Source organism: Sminthopsis crassicaudata, chromosome 4 (assembly GCF_048593235.1).
Source record: "Sminthopsis crassicaudata isolate SCR6 chromosome 4, ASM4859323v1, whole genome shotgun sequence".
NCBI classification, from domain to species: Eukaryota; Metazoa; Chordata; class Mammalia; order Dasyuromorphia; family Dasyuridae; genus Sminthopsis; species Sminthopsis crassicaudata.
The window spans coordinates 362,069,266-362,081,925 of record NC_133620.1 but is presented as its reverse complement, the minus strand read 5'-3'; the positions used below and the strand labels follow the sequence as shown (position 1 = coordinate 362,081,925).

Below are 12,660 nucleotides of genomic sequence, written 5' to 3'. Positions count from 1 at the left end.
AACATTTACTGCTAATAAATCATAATTTCATGATGACCATATTCAGTTAAGAGACACCATATGGGCTCATGACCCAGAGTTTAAAAGCTGGGGCCTTAGGGGATCAACTCAGCATCCCAGAGAGCTTTCTCTCCTTTAGGATCTCAGCATATCAACGGGCCAATAAGATCTGATTATCCCTTGTCCTTTGTCTTTTTACATATGTGATTGCCATCTTCTGTAGTCTTACTTATACCTTGAAAGTATGTTATATGCAAGTTGTTGTACACATATATTTATTGGAAACATTCTATAGCATAATTAGATTCCATATTTATCTTTCTTGTATCCTTTTAGCTATTTGAAATTTTTATTTTTCTAAGATAGTGCACATATTTATATATTCCTTTCTTCCTTCCTTTCTACTCCCTTCTTCCATCTCTCCTCCTCTTCCTTTCTTCCTCTTTCCTTCTCTTCCTGCCCTTCATCCTTCCCTCCCTCCTTCCCTCCTTCCTTCCTTCCTTCCTTCCTTCCTTCCTTCCTTCCTTCCTTCCTTCCTTCCTTCCTTCCTTCCTTCCATCCTTCCTTAAATACAACACACACAAAATAAACATTCTGGTATTGAACTGGGAGTTAGGAGAGAAAATTCTAAAACCTGTTCTGAACTTATTAATTATAGTAATTTGAAATCATTTTAATAATGAAATAGGGAATCTAGTTGAGAGCTCTGACTCTACTACTACCTGCAAGCAATACAATTCTGAGTAAATTACTTCATTTACTACCCTAAACTCCAGTTTCCCGATCTGTAAATTGAAGGTGATAGATTTAGAATAGGAAAGGATGTTAACAATTATTTAGTTAGCCTGAATTTTTGATGGCAGGATGGCTCAGTGCATAAACCTGTAGACCAGAAGTACATGGACCTGAAATTAGGATAACTTGGTTTCAAATCTTTTCTCAGATACTTATTAATTGCATGATTTGGGGCAAATCATTTAACCTCTGCCACAGGTTCCCATCTGTAAAATGAGAATACTAATAGCATCTACATCTCAGACTTGCTATGAAGATAACATGAGATGACATTCAAAGGTCTTTTCAAACTTTAAAGTAATATATGAATATTATCTGTTATTTTATGGATGAGAAAACTGGGTCCTGAGAAGTTATACAATTTTCCCCATAATCATGGGGAATAAGAGGATCGGGATTCAAATTCAGGTCTCTGACTATGAATCATCATCCTTTCCACTTAATTAATGTAAATACTATGCATCTTTACCCCCTCAAAGAGTTGTTGTGAGGATCAAATAGGTTATTTGAATCAATAAGCATTTATTAAACATATACTATGTATCAGACTCCAGTGATGCTAAGACATAAATGAAATAACTCCAACTGTCAAGGAGAGTTTTAATGTTTATAAAGCACTTCACATATATTGATTCATATGATCCTCACAAGAACCCTGGGAGGGGGATACTATCATTATTTCCAGATGAGGAAACAGATACAGAGTCCACAGACCAAAGATGTCTAGAAAATGAGGCAGAATATAAACTCAGATCTTTATGATTCCAGAACTTCATTATCTATCTACTGAATCACCAAGTTGTTTCTAATAAAGCAACTAAAATTGAAGAAGTTAAGTGAAATACCTAAGGTCATACATATCAGAAGGGAGCTTGCACCATTTCTCTGAATCCAGGCTCAATATTCTTTTCATCACACCATACTGCCACCCTACTGTAGTATAAGCTATTATTAAAAATCATTATGTTATTTTTATTCCTGTCATTATTTACATATTTGTCATGTCATAATAACAATGACATATATATTTCTCACTTCAACCCTTTACCTCGAAGTATGAGACGGTCTTTTATTTTTCTTTATATCCCTAATGCCTATTAGCACAGTTCTTGACACATAGTAGGTGCTTGATAAACATTTATTGACCAACAAATGTTTATTGAGTAAAAAAAAAAAAAAAGGAAAAAAAAAAGATAAGAATGAGTCCTCATTCGAAGAATCTGTTTTCATTCACAGAATCCGAGTTGCAGATTCTGAAGAGAAAACTTGGAAAATAAAAACCAGAGGGAAGATAGGAATTACTCAAAGGACAGCACAGTACAAAAGGAAGCAACTTTTCCAAATGCAGCTACTCTTTAAACAGAAGAACTAGGCTACATGACAGAGAGACTGGGTGAACTTCAGCTGCGAGTCAATAGTTGGGGATTTCCTTTCACCACATTTTCTCTGGTCCCTTAATTGTTTTTAAACCTTGCTGAGTACTTTGTTTACAGTCCCTAGTACAGAGATTTGCATCCCCTGCTCCTGTTTGTGCTGTCCGAGAGTTTTGTCTCAGTTCCTTTCTGTCTGGAGCAAGGTAAGGATTTTCTTTCTGGTCTGTTCTCTGATCGGAAGCCCTGCGGCAGAAAAAGAGCGTGTGTGTGTGTGTGTGTGTGTGTGTGTGTGTGTGTGTGTGTGTGTGTGTGGCAAATGACTACGGGACCCACATACTTAACCTTATCGTTGATGGCTGCGGAGCGCTGGGGTCGTTCTGAAAAGTTTCTAAAAACCAAAGTATTCTCTTTGAACCATGTGCCTGAAGAATTTGTTCAGAGAGCTCTATCTTTGCCAGAGATTTCAGTCTATTTTTCAAAAAGGGAAGAATGCAGAATACTGATTTTTTTTTAAAGCACAATCAAATATTAGAGGTAAAGGTGACTTAACTCATGCATGTCCTTTGTAAGATCTGTTTCATGCCTTTAAAATTTTTGCTTTGCCATCCTAGGCTTGCTGGGAGGGGAAAATATTAAGAGACAGCTGACATTATTAACTAGAAATTCTTAATTTTGAGTTTGGAATCTGTAAAAATTGAAAAAAGAGTGTGTTTTGTTTGTTGAAAAGTGGTTTTCTTTAAAAAAGTATATCTCTGGGAGATCATATCCCTTTGGATCCCAATTTTTTTAGGGGAGAGAGTTTCTGCTTGCTTTCTTCCAAGCCTGAACATTGGGAAAATCTATATTTTGTCTCCAGGAAGGATTTTTACAACACCTCTCCCACCCTCAAATTTCTTACTGAGCTTGAGCTCTCAGCATACTTGGGGGAAAGGGGTACAATCATTAGAGAGGAGGAAAACTGCCACAGTGAAAGAAATCTAAAGGCTGAAGTGAGCCTTTGTAAGAGAAAGATCACAGATATCTCTCTCCTTCCTTCTTCTTCACCACAGGCCACCCACATATCCACTATTATCACCACCACCACTCTGACACACATTCATTCTGCTCATCTTAACAACTTTTCTACCCCTCTCATCTCATACATTATAGCTACTAGGAACCCAGAGCAATAGCAACAGTGTCCAACCATGGTTAAATAGAGGAGGTCTGATGTGGGTTAATGGATGAGAGGACTGTTGTGTCAGATAAGCTGATAAAGCACTTCAAATAATGTCCCACCTTCCATTGAAGGATATTCACATCTTTTTCTATGAATGGTTTTTCCTACTCATACTTCCCAAATATATGGGACACTTCCCAAAATAAATGATGCTTTTGAGATTTAGAGACTATACACACACATACATATGTATATACACATATACATGCATATATCTATGTATATATGTGTATATAGGTATGTATAAGCATTGTGTATGTGTATATGTATGATGTATGTAGGTACGGTATATGTCACATATATGAAGCAGTGGATAGGGTTAGGGTAGAAAGCTGGACTTAGAGATAGGAAGACTTGAGTGTTCAAATCTCATCTCAGATATGTACTAGTTTTATTATACTGGACAAGTGTGTCAGTTTTATCAGGAAAATGAAGGGTGTATATAGGTCCCCTCTAAAAACCCCATTCCATGATCTCTAGAAGAGTTAGAAGAATGCCAAACTCCAAGAGCCTACATAGTTCATTGATCCTCTGAGGATATCTCCACTCAGGGTCCCCACCAACCCTGTTAAAAAGCAGAAAAGGAGTGAGGGCAGCAGGAGCTGAGCTATTCCAGGTATTCCCACATACTCCAGATGTGTAGCTGACTTCAGTTAAGCAGGGTACTGTAATCCTTCACATTTATTGTACACTTATAGAATTCATATGATTTTTCAACTTCACTGTAAAAATAAAGGAATACATCTTCTTTTCCTTCTCTATTCCTACTCTACACACACACACACACACACACACACACACACACACACACACACACATTTATTCATGCTTCTTTTTTGACAAATGAGAAAAAGAAATTGTTAAAAGGGGAGCAATAATGCCCTTTTCCAGAAGGTAACAAATACTTAAGTGACTTGAATTTTTACCCTGTCCTTGCCCAGCCCTCCCCCACCTCCATGCCATGTTTACTATTGCAAATGAAAAAGGGAAAAATTCACTTTGCAATTTCATTACAACACGTGGATTTGTTGAATTGAGATGTTTCAGCCCACTGGGTTACTAGGAAATGCATGGGTTTCACTAAAATAACTGTCTTGGGATTTTAAAACTGGGAACAGATTAAGAAAAGTTTGTGCAATAAATTCCCTGATATATTTGCCATTTAAAAAAATCATTCTAACAATCTAGCATTTGTAAAATTTCAAGATTCTTAAAGACAAAAATCCTAAATGACAGATCTATCTTACACATGGAAGTTTATTCATACAGAAGAGTTTAGAAAAAATGAAAGAAAAGCTATCAGCATTCCCATATGAAAGCCATGAAATTTCTTATCAGCTATGTCAGGGTGCCCATAATTTACCTGATCATTAATTCAGGCTGTGAGAAACCATATTTAATTGATAAAGACTCAAGATCAACATTTTGCACCATTGGAAATCCATTGCCCCAATCTTCCTCCCCTCCTCCACCCCCAAGAGTTACTTGCTCTGTATTCAGCTTTCTACAGAACTCCTGTGCTCCTGGCCTATTTACACCCATTCAGCAGAGTAAGGCTGGAAAAGCTTAGAAACATAAATCTTTTTTTTTTCTCTCTTTTTTTTTTTTCTAGTTTGTAAGGTTAGCCCAGCTGTCTGGTGGCTTCCCAGCTGTTCTGCTGTCGATAATAATTTCCATCCTTTGGCTGTCCTCTGGGAGCTTCCCCCAGAGCCTCCCTCAGCTAGGTCTATAGCAGCACTGACCCCAGGGTATTTCAACCTTTCAGTTCTCCTGAAAACTCTTGGGGCAAAGAATGAGGAGGCAGTGGGGGCCCTAAACTGGAAGCCTAAGGGGGAAAACATGAGTAATGAAAGTCATGATCCACATGTAGTTAACTCGATGAGAGAAATCAAAGTAAAAGCTGTGTCCTTTCTCTAGGGACTCAAGCGAATGATTCTGACACTTACCATGTCAGAGAGCAAAAGCTGGGAAGGGCTAAAACTTGGAATCTGCTGGCAAGGAAAAGGAAAAAAAATGACGGGGAGGGAAGAGGAGGAGGGGAGAGGGAGGGGATAAAAAGAGAGGGAGGAAGGGAGAGAAGAGCTTTTGCTCTTTTTGATGTTGGAGGCACACAGGGTGTTAGAAGCAGAGGGCAAGAGGAAAGAGGTTTAGAGTGGGAACTGAGTGGATTGAAAACAATCCACTTTGGGGGATTTTTTTTGTTTGTTTGTTTGTTTTGGGGTTTTTTGGCTTTCCTCCCTACCGTTTCTTTTCTCATTTATCTTTTCAAAGAGCAATCCTGGACAAGACATATAACAGTGGGATTAGGAGAGCTGCTGCTGCTTTCTTTTTCTCAAGTTGACAGAAGAGGTTCAAAGAGAAAAGACTTACTCTTTCTTTCCTAAGAGATCACACTGAATTTGATGTCAATGGATTTTCTTTTTCTGAGGTAAGTATAAAGTAGCTGGAGCATGGGTCTTGTCTATAATTTTTGTTCCATCCTATTATTTCCACCATCCCCCATTCCCTTGTACATATCCCACCTCAAAATCCCAGGTAACCTTAATTTTGATTGACAGTCTCTACTGAGTAACTGCAGGGTTTGAGAAATGTTCTTTGTTGTGCCTGAATTAGGTACAAATAGTCAATTAGATAGCTGTAACAAAATGTTGGGGAGACTTCCTTCCCAGAGGATGTCTGACTGTTAGGACCTGGGCAGAGACTGTGAAAACTGTTTTGTTTTGACTTTATTCTTTGTGGATATTGAAAATATCCAGGGCATCAATCAATGTGAAATGTTTCTGTCAGATAGCCCTAAATAGATTCTGCAAGGGGCTAAAATGCATGCCTTAAGTCCTTTTGGCTGTCTGTTTCTCAAAACTGGGAGGAAGTGACTAACAAGCTTGAGTAACAGGCAAGAATTTCAACTCACTGACAAAAATTTAGTCCTGGAGATCAAACTGCTTTTGTGCATCTACGTTAAGAAACTTTCAGTACATTTTCAGGCTTGACTTGATTTTTAAAAGAAAAATATTTCAATAAGGTTAAGTCAGGAGAATTGGAATGCATCTGTAAATCTTACCAAAAATTAGCTCTGTGAATATGTGTGTGATAGGCAGCCTAAAAGGATTTTCTCTTACTTTGAAAGAAATTGTGATTTGTCAACTCAACACTATGTTTCAATCAATGACCCCAAAAGCATTTATTAAACACCTGCTATATGCATGACATTGTACTAAATATTGAGGAGTCATGGTCCAAGTTTCTCCTTGTTTTATTGGCCCTATCCTCATTGACAAGCACATTTATCAATGGATCATCTTTTGGAAAGAATGAATATTATGTAGCCACAACATTGGCTTAAAATTATTGTCAGAGGTATCTGTTTAAAAATGCTCACTTCCCTTGCACTGATGATATTATAAATCTGGATTGAGTTCTTTCTGTTCTGTTTCAAGGAGGAAAGGAGCAATAGGCATAACAGAAGAGCTAGTAAAATGTTTGTAGACCTCCTGGGTCTATTAAACACTGTAGAATGCTTCCTGGTTTTTATAACCCCCTCTTTCTTCGGTTTTGTTGGCTTCATCTATCAGCTAGCTGATGGTGAAAAATATGAAGTTAATTTTCAAATGTCATTAGGCAGTTTGGATAAATCTATCAGGCAGAGGTAAATAAGGAAAATCAATAAAATAAAATATACAAATGAATACACTAGAGTAAATGGAAGGAGTAGGAGGAACTTCTGATTCCAGAAGACATAATGAAACAGATGTCTCCATTATATATGTTTGAAGATCTCACTATCATTTTTGCTTAACTTTTCTTCTTGAAAACATTCATGGTGAAATGAGAAAAGGGAGTTAAAAGAATTCTATACTCAGAAATTACTTTTGTATAAACAAAAAGTGTTAATTCAACTAACTTTCAAGGTGGATTGGCAGGGAAGACTTTCTCCAGTCCTTTGCCTTTCAGGGGAGATAGTGAATAACTAATTAAGCCTGAAATCAGGAAGATCTGAGCTCAAATACAGCCTCAGACATTTACTATAACAGCGCAGGCTCAAGGGTGTTCAAAACTTTCTAATATTGTGTTAGAGAGCAAAAGCTAACTTGGAATCTGATGACAAAGAAAAGGAAAAAAAAACTTTCATGATAAGTGACTTCAGGCAATTTGCCTCAGTTTCTTGACCTGTAAAATGAGGATAAATAATAACACCTACCTCCCAGGATTGTTGTGAAGATTAAATGACATAATAATTGCAAAGTCTATACTTAGCACAGTAAAGACACTATTTAAATACTAGTTATTATTTTCATAATTGCAAATTGCATTTTCTTGGTATTACCTAGAATGGAAATTCTTCAGTTGAGTGCCTCTGTCTTTTTCCATACAGCATATGCCTTAATGAACACTTCCAGAATTAGAGTAAAAAATTAGAACAAGAAATTCCTCAGCACAATATGACCGAAGAGAATTTTAAAGAGATTTTGGGAACACCAAAGGATCCAGAGCCTGTAAGAATGGAGAAGAGCAATAATAATGAGTGTGTGGTCACTGCGATTCCCCTGGTCAGCGAAGTTCAGCTGACAGCCGCCACGGGAGGAGCTGAGCTCTCCTGTTACCGCTGTATCATCCCCTTTGCTGTGGTCGTTCTGATTGCCGGTGTGGTGGTTACAGCTGTAGCCTACAGTTTCAATTCTCATGGATCCATCATTTCCATTTTGGGGCTTATCTTCTTGTCATCTGGACTTATTTTGTTAGCTTCCAGCGCCTTATGCTGGAAGGTAAGGCAGAGGAGCAAAAAATCAAAAAGAAGAGAGAGTCAGACAGTCCTGGTTGCAAATCAGAGGAGCCTGTTTGCTTAAAAAGAAATGATTCAAACAGAAATCTGAGGCCTGAAAATCTGGCCAGACATTGTCAAACACTTAGGACAGGTTTATACAGTCTTATCTATATTTCATGCAAGTGGCATTTTCTAAATGTTAATTTAGAAAATGCAATTGGCAGACTTTGGAACAGTTTTCTAGGAGTCAGGCAGAAGAATGAAAATGGAAAAGACTCTCAGGACCTGTGTCTTCTTTGATGACATACTTGATGGCAAAGACTGTTTCTAAGGCTGATAAGTCAGCTTTTTCTCCACATTACACTTTCACAGTGTTATGCTTGGCTGATATTTTTGTTGTTGCTATTGTTGTTTAGTCATTTTTAGTTGTGATCAGTTCTTTGTGACCCTACTTGAGGATTTCTTGGAAAAGATACTAGATGGGTTTGCCATTTTTTCTTCTGTACATTTTACAGATGAAACTGAGTCAAACAGGGTTAAGGGGCTTGCCCAGGGTCATACAGCTAGTGTCTGAGTCTGGATTTGAACTAAATTCTTCCACTCTATTAACTGATCCACTTACCTGTCCTGGCTAACATTGAAAGGCATCCAACGAAACAGTAAAATGATGGGACAGATTTTCTATACTGCAAAAAACAAATCACTAACATAACATTGTAGCATTTAAACACAGTGAAGACTTCAAAGGTGTAGATCACTTTTGATTTTTTTTTCCTTGAAATTCTTTGATTCCCCATCCCCACCTTATAAGCTAATTCTCTGGCATCTGTTTTTATTATTCTGTTCCAATGACCTCATTGGTGGTACTTTTTTCTTGAAGATTAAACTCTTAACTTGTTAACTTTTACTGTTGGCTAGATATAAATGTTTGTAATGATTTGTGTCAAAAGTAAATAAAGGATAAACATAGCTGGGAGGCAACATTGTTGGGTTAAATTAATATTGAAATGATCCAATCTAGCACTTTCAATGATTTTTATATAAAAGTTTTGAAATGTAATTTTCATTTAAAATAATAAATGCTCAGTGCTGCTAGAAGCTTCCTAAAGGACTTGTTTTTAGATGTGGACATTTTATTGAAGGCTCTTATTCACCCAGAATCCATTGACTCACTTGTAATAAATGGTTTGCTGCTGTCAGAGGGAAGTAAGGAACGTGCTTAACTCCTCTGAAGATATGTTTCTTTTTGCACTGAATTATATTTTGAAACCTTCACTTTGGTGGGAACTGAGAAGAGAAAATAGACTCACTTTTGCTCTAGATGAAAGCATCACTTTATAATTATAACTTAGGAGGTGTGGGACTTATATTTCAAAAGTTTTCCACTTTGGTTTGTATAAGATGTTTCCTTTAGCCTGATTAGCTCTGATGGGCTTAGTGCAATGGCTAATGAGAGTAAGGCTACTTGCTCCATCTTTGTATGTCATTGATCTTCATCCTGTCCCCCAGTCACACCTGCACCCTGAATTGCCTACTGAGAGTGAGATGATCTTAAAGTCTTGGATTTTTTTTTACAACACACCATGTTCAAGCAAAGGGGAGAGAGTGTTGGGGGTTCCCGCTGCCTCCAAGGTCTTAAGTTACTTTGGATGGTTGCTGAATATATGAAGGGGCTTTTTGATCCATGCTCTCCCCATTTTTTAAAAGATATAGTTGGATAAAACAAAATAAAATGTTGTGAATTATTAACAATCACCATCTCCTTCTAGATAAGTCATAAAATGAGAGGATTGCTAGTCATGTTTTATCATTTTTGTAGGAGAAATGAGGAAGTGGGATGGATTATGCATAATCTCCATCCTTAAAGCTAGTCTGTTAAGGAAAAAAAAGTGAAATGGTTACATACTAAAATTATGTCAGCCCATTTCAACCTGCTTCTTTGTGGAGCATGGATTCTAGTTAGAAACCAAACTTGGAAAAAAACTACTCAGAAAGTCCTGCCTTTCAAAATGGAGACGGGAACTCATGAATTTTTTTCCCAAACCACCAGGGGGCCCTGTATTGCAGCTTACATACCATATATTTCCAGGGAATGAGTTCGACTGTGGGGAGAATTAAGAACTAGAAAAATACCTCCTGAAATTGAAGGAGGAAAGAATCTCTTCTTACTTGAGTCCTGGTGGATTTACCCAGAATTCTTTTTTTATAGCAGAGATAGATCATACTCCTTCCTTCACAGTGAATATCTTTCATTACTGTTCAGTCATTTCAGTCATTTCTTACTCTCTATGAGTCCTTTTAGGGTTAACAAAGGTATTAGAATGGTTTGCCATTATCTTCTCCAGATCATCTTCCAGGTGAGGAACTGAGGCAAACAGCACTAATTTATTTGCTCAGACTCACATGGCTAAGAAGTGCTTGAGACTAGATTTGAACTCAACTCCTTCTGACTCCAAGATGGAAGCTCTATCCACTCCACTAACTGGTTGCCCCAGTAAATATTTTATGGTTTTTCCTAGCCAAGGAAGCACCACCTTGATAGGACTAACATCCTTGGAGAAAGTCATGCTTTTTCAGACACCTGCAGTCTATTAATCCCTGGTTCCCTGGCCCTCAAGAAAGAGAGCCAAGGTTATGTTATTTAACTCAGAAGACAAACATTTATCTTAAATTATAATCCCTTAGAGAACCATGATAATATAAACTCCTCTGTATAAAGGGCTAAGCACATGACTATGAATAAATGGAAGCTTACAAAATACATCATGGAAAAAAAGGATATTGGAGTTATGAGAAATTTACAAAGTTCTTTATTTGACAGAAATTATTTTCACATATATTTTTATTTAATCTTTACAACATCTCTGAAAGATAGGTTGTTCCAATATTAATGAAATGTCTTAGAGAACAGTTAGACTAATAAGTTATAAGATACCTGTATAGTTAAGTAGTATGGCAGATAGATGTGTGTGTGTGTGTATGTGTATAGAAGAGAAACAGAGAGATAGATAGAGAGAGAGAGAGAGAGAGAGAGAGAGAGAGAGAGAGAGAGAGAGAGAGAGAGAGAGAGAGAGAGAGAGAGAGAGAGAGAGAGAGAGAGAGAGAGAGAGAGGAAGAGACACAGAGAGAGAGAAAGGGGAAAAGGGAGGGGGAGAGACAGACAGAAAGGCAGAGAGACAGATGGACATGAGAATTTATTGAAAGCTTATTAGGACATAGCATTGGGGATACAAATACAAGCAAAGTCCTTGCCCTACCCTCCTTTAGGTACTATCTTCATGCTTCCATAAACTTGGGAGATGAAAACCAGCATTTCAGACAAAATCATGGAAGGTAGGACAAGAAGGGATTGCTAACAGGATACTATATTAATGCCTCATTTTAAAATAATGAAACAGAGGATGAATGAGGCCAAATGACTTGACCAAAGAAAGTCATGTTGTTATTCATCTTTCATTTTCAAAGACAATCAATGATATCATGGATGATGTCTTTACTTGAGCATAAATTAGATATGTGATGAAAAATTGTGCAAAGTCATATAGTTAATATGAGACTAGAACTTACATGTGTACATAAATAAACAATACATCAAGGACCTATAATTTCACCAGTATGAGAAATGATCCCATGATGTAGAATAATAGCCCATCTATAACTGACAGTCTAAAGTTAATTTAATTAAGCTAAAAATCTCCTAAATATCAAAGGTAGGGTTTTATCCTAGGTTTTCCTGACCTTGAATTCAGAAACACTCTATCCAATATGCCATGAAGCTTCTCCACACATACAAATAAGTGCTCGTGTAACTGTTGGACAAAGTCTAAATTGTAGCTAATATTGATAAAAGCCATATTCATTGGTTAATGCCAAATGTTTATTTAAGAATTCGACAGTTAAGCATTTCACTAACTGATCTCATCAGCAACTACTTTTGTTAATCTTAACATCAATCAAAATGACTAAGACCTAAAATGAAATAGGGAATATACTTCATCCAAGGAATAGTAGCAACACCCTACCTTTGCACATAGCCTTGTAAAATTTTTAAAGAGCCTTAAAATATATTATCTCATTTGTCTTTCACCTACCTAAGGTAAATAGAGTAGTTGCTGTTATAGATGAAGAAATTGAGTCATATTCTATGGTTTGCAAAGTATAAAAAGATATCAGGGCGTTAATAAGGAAAGGGCTCCAGAATCCAGGAAGATTCATGTTAACATTAATTAACATTAAAAAATTATGTTAACAGATAACAAAAGAATCATGGAACAAGATAGAAGAGGAAGGTAAAACAGAGTGGGTAGTTCAAACCATATGGCTGAAAAATGGCTCAGATATAGGAAAAATGGCCAAGCAAGAATGGAGCTTAGTGTTGATCCTGATATATTTGGGGGCAGAGACTACTTCTAGAACTAGTCTCAACATTTGAATGTGTCTGAACTCACAGGTAAGGACAGAAAGGTATACCTGGTTGGAGTAAGGGGGAAGAGAAGCAGGCAATTCCTTTT

General features: G+C 37.0%; 1 protein-coding gene across 2 annotated transcripts; it reads left to right on the top strand.

The window, feature by feature from the left end:
* Positions 1-2,234: 2,234 nt before the first annotated feature.
* Positions 2,235-9,257, top strand: TMEM100 (transmembrane protein 100). 2 transcript variants are annotated; one of them, XR_012481249.1, is made up of 3 exons: positions 2,235-2,371; positions 5,659-5,815; positions 7,760-9,257. XR_012481249.1 is itself a non-coding variant. In XM_074261845.1 (2 exons), exon 2 carries the CDS (start codon positions 7,827-7,829, stop codon positions 8,229-8,231), a length of 405 nt encoding a protein of 134 aa, XP_074117946.1. In that variant the 5' UTR covers positions 5,674-5,815; positions 7,760-7,826; the 3' UTR covers positions 8,232-9,257. The 2 variants fall into 2 exon arrangements, 1 of the variants encoding a protein (XP_074117946.1); XM_074261845.1 differs by lacking the exon at positions 2,235-2,371 and having other exon boundaries at positions 5,674-5,815.
* The last annotated feature ends 3,403 nt before the right edge of the window (positions 9,258-12,660 follow it).

Excerpts from the sequence above, each read along its gene's own strand:
- TMEM100 (XM_074261845.1), top strand. The coding sequence starts at position 7,827 with ATGACCGAAGAGAATTTTAAAGAGATTTTGGGAACACCAAAGGATCCA.